The 23,942-nt window shown below is 46.9% G+C and overlaps 1 protein-coding gene across 2 annotated transcripts in view; it reads right to left on the bottom strand.

Annotated features, from left to right (window-relative positions):
* Tmc7 (transmembrane channel like 7) overlaps positions 1-23,942 on the bottom strand; it is a 45,916-nt gene continuing 21,974 nt past the window's right edge. Inside the window, exons 4-16 of one of the 2 annotated variants that reach the window (XM_055627548.1) lie at positions 23,195-23,362; positions 21,262-21,344; positions 17,874-18,019; positions 15,529-15,676; positions 14,116-14,289; positions 12,609-12,766; positions 10,115-10,232; positions 9,855-9,952; positions 8,431-8,617; positions 6,930-7,060; positions 5,934-6,089; positions 3,933-4,011; positions 1-2,238 (exon numbers count right to left, since the gene is read on the bottom strand). In XM_055627548.1, coding sequence (XP_055483523.1) covers positions 2,164-2,238; positions 3,933-4,011; positions 5,934-6,089; positions 6,930-7,060; positions 8,431-8,617; positions 9,855-9,952; positions 10,115-10,232; positions 12,609-12,766; positions 14,116-14,289; positions 15,529-15,676; positions 17,874-18,019; positions 21,262-21,344; positions 23,195-23,362 — 1,721 coding nt within the window. In that variant the 3' untranslated portion in view covers positions 1-2,163. Of the gene's footprint in view, positions 2,239-3,932; positions 4,012-5,933; positions 6,090-6,929; positions 7,061-8,430; positions 8,618-9,854; positions 9,953-10,114; positions 10,233-12,608; positions 12,767-14,115; positions 14,290-15,528; positions 15,677-16,548; positions 17,283-17,873; positions 18,020-21,261; positions 21,345-23,194; positions 23,363-23,942 lie in introns of those variants that run through there. The other variant, XM_055627549.1, reaches the window with a different exon arrangement.

Below are 23,942 nucleotides of genomic sequence, written 5' to 3'. Positions count from 1 at the left end.
TACAGTATTTATTATATCTTTATAGAATAATAAAATAAATATTAAAACAGTGGCTTTCAATGGTGCCAAGATATAAAAAGCTTAAAATATCTAACACATTCATCAGATGTCAAAATGCTACTTCCTCTAACTTCAGTGAAAAATAAAGAGCAACTTTATGGAGTATTAAGATTTTTCCTCATCACTTGTTTGTTGACAAGGAGCTTCTCTGGATTCAAGTACACAGAATTACACTTTAAAACTTTCAAGACACTGTACATCAGCAGTTTAACACACACCTGTTAGAGAACTGAACTTTAAAACTGTACAGACGTTGCCTGGTTATTTAATGTTATCAAAACATTCAAGTAAGACAAATGCATATTAGCAGCATTAACTAAAACTAGCAAATGGATTGGCATATTTGGTATGTTTTATAACAAAGAAAACATGTTGTTCATTTTATCCACCATCCCACAAACAAACAGGAAGGTAGATAATCCTCAGGGGCCTGGTGAAGGCAAGAATATTCTATGAAGGCACGAGGCGAAAACGCCAACAATTAGAATTTGTAAAATGAGGAGAGTTTACTCAAAACTCCTTCGGTTGGGTCCAAAAACTCAATAGATCTTCAAATACAAGAGAAGGCTAGGAAGCACACATTCCCACAGGAGGAAAAACATCCTATGTTAATACAGCCTTATGGAAGATCAAAGAAATGACTGCCGGGCTTGAGGATATGCGTTCTATCTCCAAGCGTGCACACACACACATCCTAACAAAGGACCCTTTATACGCAGACAGATGTGTAAGCCATGACAAGTCTGCTTTGCTTCCAGAACAAGAAGCCAACCTTTTTTTTTTTTTTTTTTTGATGTACAAGGCAGTGGTCAGAGGAGGGAAATCCTCCTTGGCAGCTTCCTAAAACATGATTCTAACTGTAAAAGGTTAGGAGCCAGTGAAAAACAGTAGAAGATGCCACCTGTCCGTCACCAGACTGCAGCATGCTGACAGATCTTAAAGCAAAAACATCGAATCAGACACTCGTAAAAGGGTGGGCTCCGGAAGGCTTACGATGAGGTATTTATAAATACGGCTTTTCCTGTAGTAGAGATCTCAAGAGATACTCTGTTTCTGTAATGTTTTATAAAAACAAAGATACATACAAACTTAAGCCAAGTTTTAAGTTCAAGCAAACAAAACCTAGCCCTTTGAGATGTGTATTTAAGCAATCAGAACCCAACCTATGTTTGCATTATGGGCTGTTCTTATGAACAGTCTAGGCTGAAGATGTACATCTAAAATCACACCTGTAAACCTCCAGCTCCAATACCAAACAGCACATTGCAGCCTGGCTCTGAAATGTTCGGTGTCCTTCAGGAACGAAGAGCTCCATGCGAGGAAGAGGACTGACATTTGGAAAACGGAGAAACGTCCATCTACCTTGCAAGGCTTTACCCTTCACAAAGTCTCAGGACCCGGGGCCAGGTGGAAAGTGAAGGATCGTGGCCAGCTGGTCGGCTCAGGTCACTTTCCCTTGAGTTGTGGACAAGACTGCAGAAAAGGCTTGAAGAGCTAAAAAGCTGAGGCTCCAACTGCCCCCGCACCCTGCTCAAGGGCTGATACTGGTGTGGGCAGGAATTCAAATGTGACTCGAGCATAGAGCTGGGACGGATTTCCCTTCTGCCACCAGGATGGTCTCTCCACATTCTTATCACCCGTTTCTAGGCCTTAGCATCTGAAGATTTCTATTCATCTGAAAAAATAAGTCAGGCTTAATTTTGTCACCAGTAAACTTTGGGAAGACGCTCAACTCAGCCTGGAAAAAAGCTTACGAAGAAACCACCCAGCGTGGAACTCAGTAAAACTGAGTTCCCCCGTTTTACTTTGAAAATTAAGACAAACCTTTTCTTAAAAAAAAAAATACAAAAGTCTAAACAAAGACAAAATAAATAAAAGTCTCCCCACTCTGATTTTGATTATAAAGGCTGAGCAGCTTGGAAAGTTAGTGTTTTGGTGGGGTCCTCAGTGAGCCACCACTTTCCAGGTGTCAGTCTGGGTGTCAGCCTGCTTGGCTAAGTCACCAAAACGCCCAAAAGTCTAGAATTTCCACTCAAATCCCAGGTGGACTTTGTAGGATCATCGGAGTCACGTGCTGAGAAGGTTCAGGTAGCATCTTCGTGCTCAAACTGGCTGGCTCCGCACATCTCTTTGAGCTTCTGTTAGTTTCTGGATGAGGTAACGTTTGTCACGACTCTCCTAAAGAGAGAGACAAGGTCAAAGTCCATCTTGTCCGTTTGGAAACGTACAAAGCTATTTCTGTCTAGTGAGTCACTGCTCAGACTCAGGGTAAAGGATTACAGTCGTCACATCACAACAGTGACTTCCAGCCTGGCCTGTCCCCAGCACACGAAAGCTGGAGCTCTTCTTTGTACACGGGGCTGAGGGTGTGGCTCAGTTGCCTGGCATGCACACAGCCCTGGGTTCTAGTCCCGACATCGTGTACATTGGGTGTGGGGGTCCTTGTCTGGAACTCTAACCCTCAGGAGGTGGAGCAGGAAGCTCAGAAGTTCCAGGTCATTCTTGACTACAGATTGAGTTTTGAGGCCAGCCTGGGCTACAGAGACCCAGTCACAGACAGACAAACAAATTTAACCAAAACAGTCAATAAAACCCAAACTCCTATCAGATCGCCAGGCAGTGCAGTGACCGCTGGCTGATGTCCAAGAATCGTTTTGCCTCCCACCTCACCCTTCCCAGTCCCCCAGACACACGCACCCCATCCTCTTGTCTCCCCCAAAGTGCCTGCTTTATTCCCATACTGGGCCATCCCAATACTAATCAGGACCCCCAATATGGCTGCTGCCATCATTCAAACCTCACTTCTAGTATCTACTGCATCGCTGGCTGCAGCAGCCTTGGCCCCTCCTACCACGCACACCGCGTACACCTTGCTTTTACAGTCTTCATGGGAATTGGTTTTAAGAATTCATCTTATTGTATGTACATGCCCTTGTATATGTGTACGTGTGTGTGTGTGTGTGTGTGTGTGTGTGTGTGTGTGTGTGTGTGTGCATGTGTTCGGACATTCATGCGGCAGCCAGAGGTCAAGCTTGGGCATCATTTCTCAAGTGGGAGTGGGGAGGTAGGGATAGTATTTGTTTTAGATTTATTTGATTGTATGTGCATCACTGTTCTTCCTGAATGCATGTATGTGCACCATGCACATGCCTGGATGCCTGAGGAGGTCAAGAGAGGGTACCCGATCCCCTGGAACTGGAGTTATGGATGATTGGAAGCCACCAAATGGTGCTAAGAACTGAACCCGGATCCTCTGCAAGAGCAACAAATGCTCTTGACCACCGAGCCATCTCTACTGCTCCCTGCCCACCATTATTCATTCATTTATTTATTTATTTATTTATTTATTTATTTATTTATTTATTTATTTATTATTTTTGAGACAAAGTTTCTTAAGAAGACCTGCAACTTGCCTGGGGTTTAGGCTTGCAGGCCAGTCAGCCCAGAGAACCACCTGATCTTGCTTCCCAGTGCAGGGTCTACAGTGCAGGCCACGATGCCTGGCTTTTTTACCCAGACGCTGAGCTAGAACTCGAGTCCTCGTGCTTGTGCAGCAGCATTTTACACACTGAACACTCAGAAGTTAGAGAAGATAACTTTTGCCTCCTTGGTAGAGTACCGGATGGGCCAAGCGAATGAATGAAACCAGAGAGGGCTGTTTTATTTTTCTTTTTCCCCCTTTCTTTATAGGAAACAGTTTTGCTATGAAGCTGAGGCTGGTGCAGAACTCACTATGCAGTCCAGGCGTACGTGGAACTTGCTGCTCCCTGCCTCAAACTCCTTAAGTGCTAAGATCAGAGGCCTGTGCCACCACGCCCAGAGTCCTGGTTTAATATCCCTGGCAGTGATGCTTTGGGCCTGTGCCTCCTTACCAGGAACAGCTGCTCTCGGAGCTGCACAACCACCCGCTTGTGGGCTCCAGCCAGTGCGATGAAGTAGAACATGACGAGGCTGCAAGGCAGGATGGACAGGTCAGAAGGGAGCCCGTGTTACCAGGTCACTAAAAACCCCCTTCAGACCCGCAGGGAAGTTTGTATCATCTTCAGGCCAACACAAAACCACTCCAGGACTCACACAGAAGCCACTAACCACCACCAGCACTCACTGGGGAGTTGTGATGCCCCAGGCCACCAGAAACCAACACAGCACATTTCATCTGGACTACTCTTTCTTTTGCTAGAAAACAAAAATAACTAAGCAAGCAAGTCCTCGTGTCTCTGAAGCAGAAGGCCTGAGAAACAGCTGGAGTCAGGGGACTCTTGACCTATAATAGATCTTTAACTTCTTAAGCGAATTATAAAGCCACTGACGCTGCCCTGATGTGCAGAATGACAAAGCAGAATGGCCCAGGAAGTCAGCTCAGGCTGTCAGTAACTGGCTATTAATGCTCAGGGCAGGTGCTCTGGCCTCAGTTTCCTCATCTGTGAGACAGATAAAGGAAAACCCAGCGACAAGGTTAGGACTAAAAGCCATCAACAGCTTCCTGTCTGCAGCTCTGGGTCTCAGGTGGGGACAAGCTACCTTCAGGGAGAATTACAAGTGGGACGGAGGGCAAGCCCCCACTTCATTCTTGCTTAACATCCCCAGACAGGGCTGATAAATTGAGGACCAAATCACCAGGACGTCTAGAGATTCTGGAAGACTCTTCAAGTAACAGCTTCCAAGGACAGCAAAGGCAGACAGGATGCCCCCACCAGGGGGCGCTGGGCGAACTACTAACTCTTTCAGCTTCTTGGGAAGTCCCTGTCAGCTACCTGAGCATCCCTAAGTCATTCTATTATTCTCAGCAAGGAATAGGATTACATTGTTCATGAGTTTCTAAAAAACCTGCTTCCTGTAGGGGGCTTTTACTGGACTAACAACATAGGCTAAATGTGATTTGTAAGTTGAGGTGTGAAGCCAGGTGTGGTGGCACACGCTTGTTATCCCAACGCTGGCGCGGCAGAGGCAGGCGGATCTCTTTGAGTTCCAGGACAGCCTGGTCTACAAAGTGAGTCCAGGACAGACAGGGCTACACAGAGCAACCTTGTCTTGGAAAAAAAAGTAAGTTGGGGCGTGGAAGACACATTGGTTGCAGTTAACTGTGGCTTAGACACAGCAGAGCCAGGGCTCGAGTACAGCTACTCTGTTTCTCTGGTGCTTTCCTGTTGTCCCCTGATCCATTATTACTTTTTTCCATAGAGTGTGAGATTTTAGGAACACCACCAGTGATGTTAGAATAGGCCACATTTATGTGGTTTTTTTTTTTGTAAGCAGGACCACAGGGTTCAGTTCACATGTGTGAACTTTCAAAGTCCAGTCAACATTCCCCTGAAAGTTATGTTGTCTGACATATTTTATGATACATTAAAATTAATTAATTAAAATTAATATTTCCCCAGTCTCTTAAAAATAAATTTTAATTTTAAAATGGAAAAGTGAGGCTCAGAGAAGCTCGGTAACTTGTCAAACCTAGCATGTGACACTCCAGGCCTTCCTTAAAGCCCATGTGCTAAAAGTGCCCAGCAGGTGGTGCTGGGAGAAGACTGGTCTGACAGGAGGAGGGTAGGTCACTGGGTGTGTCCTTGAAGGTGATACCGGAACCCAGGTCCTCTCGACTTTCTTTGCTTCCCAGTGAACGTGATCAGGCCTGCCGTACCACATACTCCCACCAGACAGTGCCAGGCCACTACAGGCCCAAAGGCAGCAGGGCCAAGTAACCCTGGAATGGAGCTCCTAAAACCCTGGACCTTCCACGTCCTCTAAATTGACCCTCGAGTATTTTTGTAGTATTTTGTCACAGTAACAGAAAGCATTCTAACATGCCTCCTCCATTTCCCAAGTGAGAGGAGATGTACGGCTCAGTGAGAATTACTGACGTGCGAGCCACTCACCAGATGATCATGAAGAAGGGCACCGCAAAGGCCTCCGATGTGACGCCGTGGATCAGGGTCTGCAGCGAGCTGGGGAAGGCGCTCACGGTCCGAGGGATGACCTCCCAGGTGGTGTTGAAGTTGGTGAACGGCCCGCAGGCTTTGGAGGAAGGGATGCTGCCAGGACAGAGAGGAAGGGAGTCCGGCCCAGGCTGAGACACGCCCCCAAACCGCCAGGGTATCTATTTACAAGAGCCTTCGGGGAACGTGCCCAGTCCAGAAGTTTCTGAGACACTAGGTTTGAAAATGCTGACCCTGAGATTCCATCAGGTTCCTCGGTCTAACTTTCAGTTCGCAGGACATTCAAGGCAGACAAGTGAGAATGATGTCGTGGAATAAAAACAGTTAAATGTACACGTGTTCCCCAGTCTCTCAAGTCAGAGGCAGAGAACATGGCCCAGACCCCTCAAAGAATCAGAGAGAACTAAAAAGCCACGACAGCTGAGTGCTGTCAGGGAAGTGGGAGAGACTGTTGCTTTAAAATAAACCTGGGAAGGACCGTGCTGGGATAATTGACAAATCTGACACTGGTAGGAATAAATGAGCAAAATTTCCTCTGAACGTGCGTGCTCACACACGCACATGAGTGTGCTTGCTTGTCCCTGGAGGCCAGAGGCCAACATCAGCATCTTCCTTCTCTTTTAAAGCAGGGCTTCTTGGTAAACACTGGACCTGGGGCTTGCCCTTTTGACCAGTCCAGCTGACCAGAGAGCCCCAGGGATCTGCTTGTCTCTGTGCCCCTAGCACTGGAATTTAAAAAGTAACAAGAGAAAAAAAAAAAAAAAAACCACAAAGGAAAACCACAAAAAGGGTAGTGGTCTGGAAAGAGCCAGCGGGGTCTTACCAGCCTCTGTGGGCAAACACTCTGGAAAAGCCCTGGAGAATGTTACAGGTCCTTGAACACAGAGCGATACAAGTCACGAAGGAAAGGAAGCTCTTAGAACAAGAACTACTTACCGAGACATGCTGATGGTCAGAGGTATTATAGCTAAGCACAGCCCTATCAGCAACACCAGCAGGAAGAAGAAGTTAGAATTGGATGCTCTGAACTGCCTCGGGGAGGGTCTGCAGGTGTAAAGAAGGCTCAGCTACGGAAGGGGAAAAAATAAAAGCCATGAGTGGGCCTCTGAGAGGGAACACGTTCGCATGCTGTGGTGCAACTGGGGACTGTCTAGCCCTGCCAGGGCACAGTGTGGCACGGATCAGAAAGAATGCTCAACCCAGATTCCAGTTTGGGGGAAATTCGTGTCGATGACATTGATAGGAAGTATGGACCAAAACACAGCAAGACTATCACTGTTGAATACAGAGAATAACCCAGAAGGAATGTTGAAAGCTAACAGTGGGGACTCCTCAAAGTGGATCTGTTAGATGTCACACACACAGAACTTTAAAGTGACCTGTGAGACAGAGAGCATACAGCACTTTACAAGGCCAAGAGACTGCTACAAGCCTCTCACTGGAAGAAAAATGTTAATTTCACAACCCTGTATAGCATAAACTTAGTAAAGTTTTATTATTCAGAGGGGTTTAAATATACACAAGTGAGCCAGGCGTGGTGGTGCACGCATGTTAATCCTAGAACTCAGGGAGGCCAAGGCAGGTAGATATCTGTGAGTTCGAGGCCAGCCTGCTCTACAGAGCAAGTTCCAGGACGGCTACACGGAGGACCCCGTCTCAAAACGAAACAAAACAACAGCCCCACAAACACACAAACAAAACAAAAAGAGCAAACAAGGCTCTCTGTCTTCATTTAAACCAATAATGAACACGGCTTGCTTTTGTAATAACGAACAAACTAGTAAATCCAGGCGTGCCAGCCACCTGCAGGGCTACTTCACTCCCGCACCTGATGCTGCCACAATGTCTGGGGACCATGAGCTATCCTGGGCCTCCACAAGCCACCGAGCCCTGGAACGCTACACACTGACTCCAAAATTATAAAATGGAAATCAACAAATCCCTCGCTAAATGTCACTGAGATACACCACTGCTGTTTGACTGACAGCTGAGACTCAGCTCAGTCAACCATATATAAAAACGACATTCAAGTCGTAGGAGCAAAGCAATTCCTAACGGTGGCTTGAGAAATTTGTTCGACAACAAAACAAAACAAAAACCACCGGTAACCCCAGCACTTGGGAGGCTGAGGCAGGAAGACGGGGATTTGAGCCTAGTCAGAGAGATACAGCAGGACTGTGTCTCAAAAACAAACAGAGGTGACAGTTTATGTGGCGTCTCTTCCCAGAAGAGATACTGAAGAAGTGGTACTGCAGGAGGCCCCGGCATGGGGGGGCACAAACAATGTGAGTGCCCTAGATGGGGCTGGGGACCCAGCTCAGTGGCATCCCACTGGCCTGGCATGCTGGAGGCACTGGGTTCCTCCTGTCCGCAGCACGGCAAAAACAAAACGGCAGGAAGGGTGGTGCGGGGTTCGATCCCCAGCCCCTTTCCTCACCTCTTTCACGTAAAAGATGATGACGAATTTCAGGGTTGCGATTGCCGGGAGGAGTGGGGAGAAGAAGGCTCCGATCCAGCAGATGGTCTGCCCGTACACGATGCCCAGGACGTTGTCCGGGATGGCAAACTCCTGCTGCCCCCAGCACTGGATCAGCTTGGAGGAGGCACAGTAGGTCACCAGGAGCCTGGAAGCAAACTACACATTCGTACCCGGCTCCACTAGTGCCCTCAGAGCCACACCCACCAACCAAGGCCATTTCCACGGCAAGAGGGTGCAGCTGTGTGAATGTGCCCACGGAGGCCAGAGACTGCTGTCAGGCATCTCCCTCAGCCAGGCTCCCACTTAGTTTTTGACAGGACCTCTCACTGAGCAGGGAGCTTAGTGGCCGGCCTAACTGGCCAGCCACTGAGCCCCAGGGATCCCCCCCATCCCCAACTCTCCAATGCTGGGGTTACAGCCACAAGCTGCCACTCCAGGCTTTTGCGTAGGTGCTGGAGAGATCTGATTTCAGGTCCTCATGTTTGGATGGCAAATACGTCACTGACTGAACCATTTCCTTGGCTCAACGTTTCTTGTTCTTGTTCTTGTTTCTTGTTCTTATGAGTGCAGATGTGTAACAGCATTTGTACAGAGGGCAGAGGACAACTTGTGGAGGTCAATTCTCTCCTTCCACCACGTGGATCAGCGAGCAACCTCAGGTGGTGAGGGTGTGACACCACTGCCTTTGTCCTCTGAGACAGCTTGCTGGCCCCCAAATCTCTTTTTCTAATATCGAACTTTAGGGTTCTCTGGACTTCTCGCCCACATCTGAATGATCTACCTAAGTTGCCTGGGCTGGTCTAGAACTCAGGATGCTCGTGCCTCAGCCTCCTGAGTGCTAGAAGGAGGAGGACAGGCCTGCAGCGTCACACCCTGGGTACCTTGACTGTGTGGTGAGCAGAGAGTCATAAAACTCCTGGAAGGACAATGACAGCAGTGGTGAGGGTCACATTCTGTGGAGCCCTGTGTTCTCCCCGCACTGATCTGTGTTATCGTGTTTATTCTCAGAGAAAGGCTATGCTATCATCCCTTCCCTGTCTCAGGCGAGAAACTTGCTGAGAGAAATAACTCGTTCATGGTCACCTGACATGCAGGAAGCTGCTGTGAGCCCTGATCCAGATGCCGCCCCTAGTGTGTCTGCACAGGGCCTTGACTGTACCAAGTACAGGTCAGCCCAGGAGGCCCGTGGGAAGTGGCAGCATCTCCACCCTGGGTACTGCTGCTGCCAGTGTCAAGAGCCTGTTTCAGAGAGAAGGAAGCGGGAAAGAAGAGCCATTTGACAGTTACCAGATGTCAGATTCCCCAGTGATGCTGGAGCCACCAAGCACTTGTGGAGAACAGCTGGGTCAGGAGTTGGGGTGGCAGGAACCTCTTACACTTACTTCCTTGGGAAATCCACAAACAGTGTCACAGCCAGGATGATGATGAAGTCAAAAATCATCAGCTTGTACATCTCCTGTCCCACCTGTGTCTCCCAGCACTGAAACCAAGACACAGAGACACACTGAAAGACCCACTCCCAGCCCAGGAAGGCAGCCTTCTGTATCCCGCTGCCCCTAAGCTCCTGGTATCCAAGCCCCTTGACGATGCCCGGCATGGGGCCACCCCTGCCTCGAAGCTGGGAGTCAATGCCATGGCTCACCGGGTAGAGTTTCTGGTTATAGCCGCAGAGTTCACATGTGTGGTCACCACAGGACGTGATCTTGGAGCCCAGCGTGAACACCAGCACGCAGATGGTGGCCAGCCGCATAAAGACACACCTGCAGGAAAGCGGGGAGGGGGAGAGAAGGCATCAGAGCCGGCCTCCCGATGGACCTGACACTGAGGAACACAGGCAGCTTCCTTGCCAGCAAAAGCTGAACCTAAGCAGGGTTTGGGAATGATAGAGGAAAGTTCTGGAAGTGGGTGGTGGGGAACCGGTCAAGGCCAGTGAATTGAACACTTCAAATGGATCATTCATATATATATATATATATATATATATATATATATATATATATATATATATATATATATATATATATATATATATATGAAGGTGTCAATGGAGGCCGAATGGGGACATCGAATCCCCTAGAACTGAGATTACAGGCTGTTATAAGCCACCTGACGTGGGTGCTAGAACCTGAACTCAGGTCCTCTGCAAGAGTTCCTAATCCCTAGCCATCTCTCCAGCCCCTGTGGGTTCTAAGGCAGGAAAAAGCAAGGCATAATGGTACACAGAAATCAGCCTGAGCCACAAAGTGAGACCCTGTTTCAGAGAAGGGGAAGGGACTGGAAGGGAGAATGAGAGAAGAAGGGAGGGGGATGGAGGGATGGGCACAGAGAGAGGGAGAGAGAGATTGAGACTGATTCAGTAATCAAAAGCATCATGTGGACTTAGCTGAACCCTAATTTGAACAAGCCACCAGCCCTACCATCATGTGTGATAAAGTTTTGTTGAATCAAGTCCTGCTCACTTTGAGGCACTGAAGTGTTTACAGGCGAAATGACATGCCACCTAAGAGCTCTTCACTACAATCCAGCAGAAACAAGGAGAACGCATGAAATAAGGTAGGTCAAAGGTCAAGCATGGATGAAACTGTTGTGTGGAAGGGCTTGAAAGTTGCTACAATGGCAGGGAGGGAACCACATGGGGGAGGAGAGAAACAAAAGTGTGGAGGAAGTCAACATGATTGAAACATGTTATTATACACAGGTATGAAGTATCACAACAAAACTCATTATTTTATCCATAGAAGTGCTAATAATAAAAGCTTCTCTCTTAGGTGGAGAGATGGCTCAGAAGTTAAGAGCACTGTCTGCTCTTCCAGAGGTCCTGAGTTCAATTCCTGGCAACCACATGGTGGCTCACAACCATCTATCATGTGATCCGATGCCCTCTTCTGGTGTGCAGGTGTACATGAAAATAGGGCACTTGTGTATAAGTATAAAAATCTTTTTTTTTTTAATCCTCTTTCTCTCTCTCCCCTTGTATTTCCAAAATAAAAAGGTTTTGTTGTTTGCTTGCCTCTAAATACGGTAAATACAGTCTGGAGTGGTGGCACAGGCCTGTAAGTCCCAGCACTTACGTGGCTGAGGCAAGAGGATCCCGAGTTAAGGTCATTAAGGACACAGTAAGGATTTCTAACAACCATTCTCTTTTCACAACAGTTCATTCACTCACAAATAAAGCTATCCAGGACAAAAGATAAATTCCTTAGCTTTCCTAAACATGCTGAGACTGTCTCTGTCCTGGCTTGTTTTGTGTCACCTTGACAAAAGCCAAAGCCTCAGTTAAGAAAATACTTCCATAAGATTGGCTATAAGACATTTTATTTTTCTGTCTTTTTCTTTTCTTTTGAATTTTTGAGACAAGGCTTCTCCTTGTAGCCCTGGCTGTCCTGGAATTCACTCTGTAGACCAGGCTGGCCTTGAACTCAGAGATCCACCTGCCTCTGCCTCCAGTTCTGGGATTAAAGGTGTGCGCCACCACCACCCGGTGGCATTTCTTAATTAGTGATTGATGGGGGAGGGCCCAGCCCATTGTGGGTAGGGCCACCTCTGGGCTTGTGCTCCTGGGTTCTATAGAAATCAGGCTGAGCAAGCCACGGGGAGCAAGTCAGTAAGCAGCACCCCTCGGTGGCCTCTGTATCAGCTCCTGCCTTCAGGTTCCTGCCCTGACTTCCTGCATTGATGAGCTATGGTGTGGAAGTGTAAGACAAATAAACCCTTTCCTCCCCAACTTGGTGTTTCACTGAAGCAATAGAAACTCCTAAAACAGTCGCAAAAAATGGAGAAAAAAATTCAATCTCACATATTTGAGAAACAAGAAAAAAATTATCCTATTCAATTCATAGTGGCCATTCAGCCATCTTTACTCAATGGTATAAGCTCTCCAGACTCGGCCTAATACTGTCAAACTCTGCCATCTTTACAACAGTATGTCATTCTAGTCTTTAGTCAATACAGAATCAAAGGTATAATACCGACAGGAGACTCTGACGTCACTATTATACAGAAATGATGGCGTAGCTGTGGGCTCATCAAAGGAAGGGTGATTCTCAGCATAGCAGGAAAATATGCCACTGTCTATTAGTGATGTCTGCCATGGGCCAAGCCATGGTCTACTTGGCACGCATGCGGTTAGGCATTACCTAAGAATTGTCAGGCGGATCTCAAAGCCTGGCGAGTAATCCTCATAGTGGATGATCCTGGCAAAGATGATTGGGGTGATGAAATTGGCCAGTGTGATCACAATGGATGGGAGGTACAGTATCAAGAGGTTCTCCCCAAAAACCATCTTGTCGATTTCCTGGAAAGAACAGATTGCACTGGTCAGCCTGAGCAGGATGGTGATACTGATGAAGTGATGAGAACGCACCTGTGCCTCTTAGGCAGACAGACAGAGCAGATTTATCATCCCGTGTGGCTGGGAAACACCAGCTTTGGGTGCTCAGATCTTTCCCTGGAGGCATACATGCAGAGATCTAGTGCCAGGCAAGAAGAATAATGAAGCTACTGGGCCCATTAGTGCAGTATACAAAATTCTGTGCACGCTCTCTGAATAGCCAATTCAAGGTACTTTCAAGGATGTTGTAATGATTGATTTCTCTCCTCCCTTTATAGTAGCAGATCACTTAGCCATATATATAGCTATCCAAGATGAAAACCAACGTTCTTAGCCTTCCTCGAAGGCAGGTACGACTGTAACTAAATTCTAGCTAAGGCTGTACAAGAGCAAGTTTAAACTCAAACTGCACATTTCATCCTTGCAGATGGGCCTGCCCCAGCCCTGCCTCTTTCCCCTTGGCTAGCATGGGGATACAGTAGTAAACTATCTTCTACCCTACAAAGACTGCTACAGCCTAGGAATGCATGCCAAAGCCACAGGTTGAATGGTATTCAGGGTATTTGGGTATCCAATACCTAATGACTGACAGTCACTAGACCAATCTAGATTTTTGTAGACCAGGCTGACCTTGAACTCAGAGATCTGACTGCCTGTCTCCCCAAGTGCTGGGATTAAAGGCACACATCATCACCACCTGGCTTAGACTTTCATTTTATATATCTAAAAAAGACTTATTTTGAAGTTTGGTCTGAGTCTCCTAAGTGCTAGAATTCCAGGTATGCACAACCCATACTCAGCTTCCAACATGGATTTTAAAACACTGCTTGAGGATGGAGAGAGGGCTCAGGGGGTAAGAGTGCATACTGCTCTTGCAGAGGACCTGGGTTCAGTTTCCAGCATCCAGAGCTACCTGAGTGTCTAACTTCAGGGGATCTGACACTGTCTTCTGATCTCCATACACTCAGAAACCCCACCCCCTACATATATTTTAAGATTAAAAAAAACTCTTAAAAACACTGATTCTTTAGATAAGGGCCTGGACAGTAACTAGAGGAGTCACAGATAAATCAGAGGCAGCCCGGCTTAGATCTGAATACTATGAACACTTCAGGTGGAAAGAGGTATATGCCTAAACAGCATTTCAGATGACTTCAAAGAAGAAACTGATCCTGATTTCCGGTTCCTCTATCAACCAAACTTCTCTCCCCACCTGAATAGGGAAATGGTGGTAGCACCTTCCACACATGCAAGACCCCCAGCATGCCGCCACACCAGAGCGAAAGATCAACTGACTCCCGAGTGGCACTTACTTTTTTCATGTGTTCTTGTGAGAAGGTGGTGGCTAGGTAGATGGCATAAAAGCATGCCGCTAGCACAGCCAGCACAATGCAGTTCAGAAACAGCCTCAGAGAGTAAATGCGCAAGGTCTCCTCTGAGGTCCTCTCTGCTATTTTCTGGCGTATTCTCTCTTCCTCCAGATCTGCCTGAGGACCACAGAAAACCCATTGGTGAGCAGCGGGAGGGGTTATGTGGAGTACACCCTACAGATTTGTCTTCAAGACTGACATTGCCCACGATTCCTTCCCAGGCTAAGCCTCACCAGTTTTTAGGTCTAAGGTTTAAAGGCAGTGGTTCTCAACCTTCCTAATGCTTCGACCCTTCAACACAGCTCCTCATGCTGTGGTGACCCCCAACCGTAAAATTATTTTCATTGCTACTTTGTAACTGTAATTTTGCTACTGAAATGAATCACAATGTAACTATCTATGCTCATGCTAAGGTGGAACCACCTATTGAAGACTGCCTTTGGCTTTATAATAAATGTGTAAGTTGAATCAGCACTTATAACGCAATGTGTGTGCATTCACATGCATATAATGTAGTATGTCTTTAAATGGGATCTAACTGGGTACCACTACTATTTTAATTTCACTCATTAATTTGCCATTTATTTATCTGAAGTTCTGAGGATTGAACCCGGGGCCTTGTGTATGCCAGGCCAGCACTCTACCATTGATCACAGCTCAAGCCCTTAAAGAGTTTTTGTATTTTTGAGATGGCCTTATTGAGTTGTCTGGCACAACCTCGAATTTTAGCTCTGCTGCCTCTCCCTTCCAAGCAGCTAGGATTATGGGTTTGTCCTACTATGTTTGTTTCTGATTCAGTCTGGGAGTCTCTCTCTGCTTTTAATAGGAGAATTTGACCCATTCATATTTAGTATAATGTTAATAATAAATAGATACAAACCCATCCACCTTCCTTCATTAAGCTTTAGATTCCCACCCTGAACCCTTTTCTGATGATTCTGACCAACATGCTATTTATTTCTCTTTCTCTATTAATGTGAAAGTTTTCCTGTTTTTTTTTTCCCACCTTCTCTCTAATCCATTATTATCAGTGTTCCCTTCATGTTTCTAGTGCAAACAATGTTCATGACAGCCATGACCAGTAGGATATTAGGAAGATAGTGGGGGGTGGGACACCATCTGTCTGGCGCCCCCCCCATCTGTCCCATCTCCCTTCCCAGTCCCAGGTTACTAGTACCCATGCGTGGGTTAAAAGTGATCAAGCCAACAAGCTGTTTGCTATAACAAGCTCTTAAAAACTGCAAAGCGGAAGCCAGCTAAGACTGGGCCCTGTGATGCCGTGTAGGCTGCAAACAGCCTCCCCAGATCCAGCCTGGCCGGTGAGTTCCCTCCCCAGGGTAACACGGTAGCACTCACTCGGAGCTCATACCGCAAGCTGCTATGCTTCAACTCAGCCATGCTGCGATTGGTGATGCAGAAGTCCCAGCCAGCAAAGATCTTGTTACAGTAACTCTGGAAGTGCTCCTCGCTCCGAATCAGGTTGACTTTGAACCCTTCCACTGACCTGACCCCAAAACACAAAGCATCGTTCTGAGAACAGCAGCAAAATAAAGGCCCATGATTTGGTCTCATATAAGAGCTACAAAGCTGGACCTGGCTCTGTTGCTCGCCCCCTGTGACCCAGTCAGGCTTGTTCTAACTCTACCGGGCAGCTAAACAGGCATCTCACTGATGAAAATCGCTCTTTTATTCATTCAGTAACTTCTTTTTTAAAAGATACCCTTATTTTACGCGTATGGGTGTTTTGCCTGAGTGTATATCCTGTGTACCCTGTGTACACCTGGTACCTGTGGAGGACAAAAGAGGGCGCCAGATCATCTAGAAGTGGAGTTGTAGATGGTCCTCTGGAGGAGCAGCCAGTGTATATAATCACTGAGCCATCTCTTCAGCCTCCCTACTCAGTAACTTTTTCAAAAATAATTTTCTTGTATTTATTCATTTTACCTTGTATATTTCATTATTTGTTGCAAATGCTGCAGATTGAATCCAAAGTCTCTCCCAGGCCAAGTCAACTCTGAGCCAGACTCCTAGCTGCCCTTCCCTCACAAAACTTTATTTTGAGACATTTACTAAGGTGCCCAGCCTGCTCTCAAACTTGTGATCCTCCTGCCTCAGCCTCTTGAGTAGTTAGTTAATAAGTGTGTACCAGCATGCACACTTACACAGCGCAAAGTTTTAATTCAGTAGTTTCTTGTGGTATTCACAAACACAGCTTCTGTTGTGTTCCAGGTATTATTTAATGAGGCAGTTATGAACAGTATTTAGAATTCCTCTCGGGGACTGCTCTCTTGGGAGCTGCTCTCTCACCAGGCCATCAGAGACAGGCCTTGGCACCCTATGACCTGTCAGACACACTTTTCACACTGTGGCAAATACCTGAGATAGATAGCTTAAATCAGGAAAGGCTTATGTGCTTCACTGTTCCAGAAATTTCTATCCATGGCTGGCTGGTTCCAGGGCTGGGCTGGAGGTGATGGGGAAGGCATTAGAGCAGCCGGGCATGGTGGAAGAAGCAGAAAGGGGAGATGGAAGTACCTCACAGTGTCCAGGAAGCAGAGAAGGGGGGGAGGGAAGGGATGCAAAGTCTGTCACCTTTTCCTCCAACAGGGCCCAGCTCCTAACAGCCCATTATCTGTGACTCCTCAGTGCATCACCCCATTTGTGAGGTCAGCACGCTCACGATGCATCCAATCAGCCCTGCCATCTGGGAACCAAGCTTTCAATATCCGAGTCTTTAGAGGCAATTTCGCATTCAAAGTACATGACCCTAACCCGGGGCTGGACATACACCAACGGGGGCTCAACCTAGTCTCCTGGCTCTGACCACAATGGAAGGGGTTCGGGATTAGGCATCTGAGCGACAGGGTCAACACCACCTTCATAGGATTTCTATGCCCGTGACCCAGGGAATTGCAGGCTGATAGAAACGGATGTATTTCCCACCACTGCAGGGAGCTGTCACCACACAGATGCTCAGAGCGGGGGAGGCCTTTGCTGTTGATGCTGTTCCTAAGCCATGGCTGTGTTCTTCTCAGAACGGTATCTCCCCTTCCTCGGCTCTTGGTGCACTCAATTCCCCAATGGTCCAACTAACCAGAGTTGGCTTCTGCCATTTGTAAGACAATAGAGACCTAGTTAATGCAACATTTGCTCAGCCAGAATAAAGCCTGCCAGGAAGAGCCCCTTAGCACACTGAACTGCAGGCTGCTGCTCCAGCTGCCAGGTCCTGACTTCTACTTCCTCCCAATCTTGGCAGCATACTCATTTCCTTCCCCCAAAGCCTGGCCGTGGGCGCCGCTCATCTCTCAGGCCCTGGCTTCCAGAATCCACAGAACAGTAAGAGACTTCAGCCATCAAAACTGCCATCAATCTGAGACGTCCACACCAGCTCATGCAGGTGGGAAAAATTTAGGGAGGTTATGGAACCTTTGGGAGGTGGGACTAGCTCGAAGAGGTAGGTCATAGGTCCAGATTCTTGGTTACAAAGTGTTCTTTGCTTCCTGATCCACCACCATATAAACAAGCTCTTTCTTGTACTTGGACTGCCATGCCTTCCCCACTGTGAGGGACTGGAATTCCCTGCAGCCATGGGTCCAGATAAATCTTTCCTCCCTCGAATCATTGCTGTCAGGTACTTGGTCACTGCAGCAGAAACATTACTGAAGCAAACGGCAATCAAAGGGGAAAGAAGACGCACTTGCCTTTTCACTATCCAGAGGAGGCTCAGGGCCAGGTAGGCAATCGTGCTTACCAAGTAAGCCAGGGGCAGATCATACGTGAAGTTCTGGAATTTTACTCCATCGATGGTGTAGTGTCCATAAAAAAGGCTGGTCTCCTCCAAGAAACCCTGAACAAAGCAAGAACACAGAGTCAGGTGGGTGAGCTCAGGCAGGCAACCAAAGGAGGCACCCCCCGCCTCAAGGAACCCACACTCAAGTGTCCTTGTTCATCTCGGACTCTCTCCACACCAGAACGAGACCCAGGATGTATGGGCTGCTCAGTTAGTGTTTGGAGAGTGTGCTACTGCTAAAACCTGAGCATCAGAAATAACTGGTAACGGCTGGAGCAATGGAGGCTCTTGCAGAGGACCCCAGCTTGGTTTCCAGCACCCACAGCAGAGGGCTTCCAACTTCCTGTAACTCCAGCTCCAGGAGACCTGATGCCCTCTCTCTGGTCTCCGAGGGAACTGCCTCATGTGCACGGATTCCCACGTGGATGCATCCATACACACGTAACAAAAAGTTAAATACTTTTTAAAAAATTAACTGGTAACTCATACTTAACCAAAATAAAAAGAAGTGTAGGCCACAGCCTCAAGAAGAATAGTTAAGAATAAGGTTAACACAAGCATAAATAGTATATTCTAAAAACTCTAGACCACAGTTGAAATAAACACAGGCTGAGGATACAGGTCAGTGCTGGGCTAGTATACACAAGGTCATGGATTTGATCCCAGCTTAAACCAGCTATAGGGGCACATGCCTGTAACCCTAGCAACTCTGGAGATAGAAACAGATGGATCAGAAGTTCAAAATCATCCTTTGAGACACATAGCTAGTTTGATGCCAGCCTGGGCTACCTGAGACATTATCTCAAAATAACAAAACAAACAAAAGAACCAACAAAAAATAAATGGAGAGGCATCCCATGTTCTTGGTCCAAGGTTTCCACATCAACTCCACAAATGGTTCTACAGAACCAGTATGATTCCAATCAGAACCCTGGCTGGCATCATCAAGTTTAGATGTAGCTGCAAGGGAGTCAGTAGCCAAAGCAGCCCTGAGAAAGAAGAGTAAAGGTGGAAGACTATGTCTCTCCTCCAGGTCTTATTGCAGAGCAAAATCAAGATCATCCAGTGCAGGCATAAAAAAGGCACAGAAGCTGGGCCTAGTGGCCATGCCTTTCATCCCAGCTCTCAGGAAAGACACAAGGTGGATTTCTGTGAGTTCAGGGCCAGCCTGGTCTACACAGTGACTCCCTGTCTAAAACAAAACAAATAATAACAACAACAAAAACAGACACACATAGCAGAAAACAGAACCATGCATCCACACATCTTTAGCTAGTGAGAAGGGAAAAATGTCTTCTGAACAAAGGATACTGACACACCCAGAGAGCCAAATCACATATAACATCAGCTTAAACTGGATCAGAGATCTAAGCATTAGAGCTGAACATACAAAACAATGCTGACAGGTTTAAGGTCAGGCTGAGCCAAACAGCAAGACTCTGTTTAAAAATAAACAAATGGATAATAAACAAAGTCCTATATTTTTTTCATGACAACCATGTATTCCCATACAACCCGAGTAAGAAAATGTTTGAATAGAAGAAGTAGAACGGGAAGACTCTATACTGTCTCCTCCTCTAGGAGGCTGAGCACAAACATCATAAAAATCTGTCCAACTCTTCGGAAGATTTTCCACATGACCCCAGGTTGATGTCAGCTCTCACCAACACGTCCCTCACAATAAAGGAACATCACACGACCAAAAGACCTCAGAGCCTAGAAATTAAGTTCCCTGACTTCAGAAGTAGCCTATTTTCAGAAGTCTAGCTTGTCGTCTTACCTCTGGCCCTCTTTCTTCCTGCTGGGCCTAGTTCAGCATAAAGTGATAGCAACAGAATGAAATAAAACCCATTCCTCGTGGGGTATGGTGGTGTATGCCTTTAATTCCAGTACTCAGGGAGGCAGAGACAGGTGGATCACTGTGAATTCAAGGCTAGCCTGGTCTACAAAGCAAGTCCAGGACAGCCTAGGCTACACAGAGAAACCCTGTCTCAAAAAACCAAAACCAAACAAAACAAACAAGCAAAAAACATGCCACATCTCAAGAGCTTAGGAGCCAATGGCTCTCATGCTGTGCACAACAGGCCCAGGCTACTCTCCAGAACTTACTCTCTGCAGAAAGTTCTTTTGGACAGGCCTGCTGAAGCAAGCTTCCTGGATTGCACATCTATGATCATGTACCACTAACTGTCCTGTAAAACACTAGCCCATGTTGTTTGTGGGATGCAATCATAAAAAGTGGGAGTTATTTAGTGAGTTCCTGTTCTGAAAAAACAAAGAGAAGGAGGGAGAAGGAGGGAGGAAGAGGAACAGAGATGACAGGACCTCTGAGGCTTGGTTCCAGGAAATTTTTTATTATTATTACTATTTAATGAGGCAGGGTGTTACCATGTAGGCCAGGCTGGCCGAGAACTCAAAGAAATCCACTTGCCTCTGGCTCCCATGCCAGATCAAAGGCGTGCACCACTATAACAAGTCAAGTTTTGCTTTCAGTAACAATGACTTCCAGCAAGCCACTGAGCTGTTCTCATCCACGTTCTCATCTCATTTCTCATAGTTGGCATTTGACTGTGAGTCCAACCACCCCTGAGTTATTTTGTAGAAAACATTGACTTTGGAGATTTAAAGCCCCCCCAATATTAAACATAATGGGCAAATTCCAGGTTTTTATCTATCCATTCAGAGAAGCAGCAAGTTCTATGACATGGCATTTTACTACTAGCAACTTCCAGAAAGATGGTTTAATGTGTAAGCTGGATTTCTTCTATCTGAAATGCTTGGAACCAGAAGCATCTGAGATTTCAGACCTTTCCAGAATTTAGAATTCTCCCATAGACTTCACCAGCACGCTGTGCATAAGACAATCCCAAACGCCCCCCAAACTGGCTTTGGGTTTTCAGATCAGAGATGCCAAATGCACGGCATTATAATTCAGGTCAATGCATAGGTAGCAGAGACCAGGAAAAGCAGTGGGGAGTATTTCCTAAACTCTAGTGGGAGGTCAGCAGGCGAGCACAGGACCTGCTGATAAAATCACTGCAAACTGCTTCTGCTGCTCACTGTCAACACTGGCATTTGGCTCACTGGTCTTGGAAACAGGACAATGTCTTCTGGGTTTTGTTGTTGTTTCAAGACAAGGTCTCACTATGTAGACTAGGCTGGCCCGACAATCCTGCTGTCTCCTCCACCTGTAAGACGACAGGCACACACCACAGTGCCCCATTCAAGACCCGGATGTCTACATCACCAGCCTGTCAGGTGAGGTGGTCCACCGGGGATTGAGTTAAATAAACACTTACTGTGCCAGACAACAGGTCTATGATGTAACTGTAGAAGTAAATGAGCCCAGAGCTACTTATTGGATACAGTGTGCACTGAATATCTGCAAGAAACAAAAACAGTTTACAAACAGTTACAAAACACAGTTATAAACGGCTTCATTATGTCAGTAATTCATCTGTTGGTTTGCGAACAAGAGCTGTGACTACACGCTCAGCTACACCTGTTTGTACATGCTCTATTTGTCATTTCCTGTGTCTGACACATCCCCTTTCCTCTGCCTTCTATAAACATTTCCTTTACTTTCCTTCACCATGAACCTCTACTAAACAATTTAGGGCTCTATTTTTCAGTCTTTAGAGGGTGTTTATTGTTTCATTGTTGCCTTTAATTATTTACATGAATGTGTGCGTGCAACTCGTTCACAGAGCCGCCCACAGAGGGCAAGAGACAGAAGTTGGAAACAGAAGTTACAGGCAGTTGTGGATTGCCTGGTGTGGGTGCTGTAAACCTAACCTGCACCCTCTGCAAAAGCAGTATAAGCTCTGAAATGCCGAGCCACCTCTCCAGCCCCTTGTTTCAACTTTTAGTGACAAGCTCTCACTATCTAGCTCAGACTAGGCCCCAATTTAGCATCTTCCTGCCTCGGCAACCTAAGTAGTGAGATTATAAGATTTGTACCACCAAGTGCAGTTAGTGCTTGATATGATTATATTCTTAATATCTATTTTATTTTTTTTAATTATGTGTATGAGGGGGACACATGGATGCAAGTGCCTACAGGGGCCAGAACAGGGTATCAGATCCCCTTTAGCTGCAATTACAGGCAGTTGTGAGCTGCCTACTGTGGAGCCGGGACCAAAGTTGAGCCATCTCTGCAGCCCCAATATTTACTGTTCGCTAAATGACCTAAGTACTCAAAAAAGTATTGTTTTAAGGGCGGAATAATTGTAAGGGGGAACAGTCAGCCCAGCTCAACAGAGAAAGAAATTAAGGCACAGGAAGGCTAGCTGAGCAGCACGCCTGGCCTGGAAACCTAATGCTGGCTTTCACACAGCAGCAGGAAATACGCCTCTAAAAGGGCAATTCACGTGAGAAAACAGCAGGGCAAGAGAAGCAGAAAGCAGGCCCCACACTAAATCCAAAGTGCTAGGTTACCGGAATCTTAAGTGAATTTAAATGGAAACAAAGATGAGGAGGGATGCACAGGGCCTCTGAGTGGTTCCCCAGGATTCTTCTGGGGATGGAGGTATGTGCCAGAAGGGCCTGGGGGCTTCCCAAGCCCTTTGAAAGACCTGGGACCAAGCTGGCTTCCACTGATCCTGAGATCAGAGGTTTGTAGGGTACGTCGGTGAAACAGAGGAAACCCTTCCCACCTGGGCCAACAGGATCCCCCAGAAGATCTGAGTTTTGCAGAGAATACAAAAGCCCAGTCAGTCCAGCACCTCCTGTGGTGTCTGGCACAAGATCACTGTGGAATTGCTAGCAGCTTCAAGCACGTTGTTTTTTGCACGTTGTTTTCTCTAAGTCATGTTGGGGGAGGGGTGTAGATCCTGTTAGGTTTGCTAAATACCCTGCATTGCTCCTCCCACAAGCCCACAAGAACCCAGGAGGGGCTGGGTGTCCTGATCCAGCCAACGAAATGTGGAAGAAATATGTTTGTGTGTCATCTCTAACCAATCAGCACACATTTGCCATGGCTTCCCCCCCCTGGACCACAGTGTACAATCATGGCTGCCCCAGCAGTCTGGGCTCCTGAGTGAAGATTTCCCAGCCCACGATGGATCTGGACTATGAGAAGTAAATGTTTACAGCTACTGGCACCCAGGAGAACGGGATCATGTGTTTCCGAGACCTAACCAGTCCCATCCCTGACTGACACAGCGGCCTAAGGCTCAGGGCCACGGAGCACAAAAAAGGAAGCACTGCAGCTCGGACAGCCCTTCGACTCACCCATGTCTTTGAATGGAATGAACACGAAAGTGCTGTTGGTAATCTTGTACTTGGTGAGTATGATGGGGAGTAAAACCAACGTGAAGATGATCAGGAATATCACCAGGTTCAGCACCACCAGGAACCGTAGGAAAGAGAAGTAGGACTGGATCCCTGTGCCAAACTTCCCTGGAAAAGGCGACAACATGGCTGTCAGTGACCAGCCACCCACTGTGGACTCCATCACCAAGAGGAGGCTGAGGTGGGAGGGTCCCTGCTGTGGGAGAGAGAGGAAGAACCATAGTCCTTGGCTGTATTTTTTCTCATTGTGTGCGGGGCACCTGTATGGAGGTCAGAAGACAACTTTCAGGGGTCAGCTCTCTCCTTTCACCATGGGGGTCTCAGGGATCCACTCAGGTCATCCGACTTAAAGGCTGGCTTCACCTGTGACATTTCAGACCCGATTCTTCACTTGAAGCCCAGCTTCCTAGAGAGTTCCACCCATATATCCACAGCTGCCTCTGAGGGCAGAGTGATTAGGGCAGGATTTCACAGTTTTACCCTTTTGTCACATGATTAGCCAGCTGCCTCAGCACTGTTTGGGATGGAAATTATTTATATCTGTACATATGTTCTGAGTTCTACCTTAGCCGTGGTGTTTGTTTGGTTCTGGTTTTGATTTTTCGAGACAGGGTTTCTCTAATAGAGCCCTGCATTTCCTGGACTCACTTTACAGACCAGGCTGGCCTCGAACTCACAAATATCCATC

This window comes from Psammomys obesus, unplaced genomic scaffold, assembly GCF_907164565.1.
Source record: "Psammomys obesus unplaced genomic scaffold, mPsaObe1.curated_primary_1811, whole genome shotgun sequence".
Classification (NCBI taxonomy): domain Eukaryota; kingdom Metazoa; phylum Chordata; class Mammalia; order Rodentia; family Muridae; genus Psammomys; species Psammomys obesus.
Note: the sequence above shows the minus strand (reverse complement) of the source record. Positions and strands in the feature narration are given on the sequence as shown.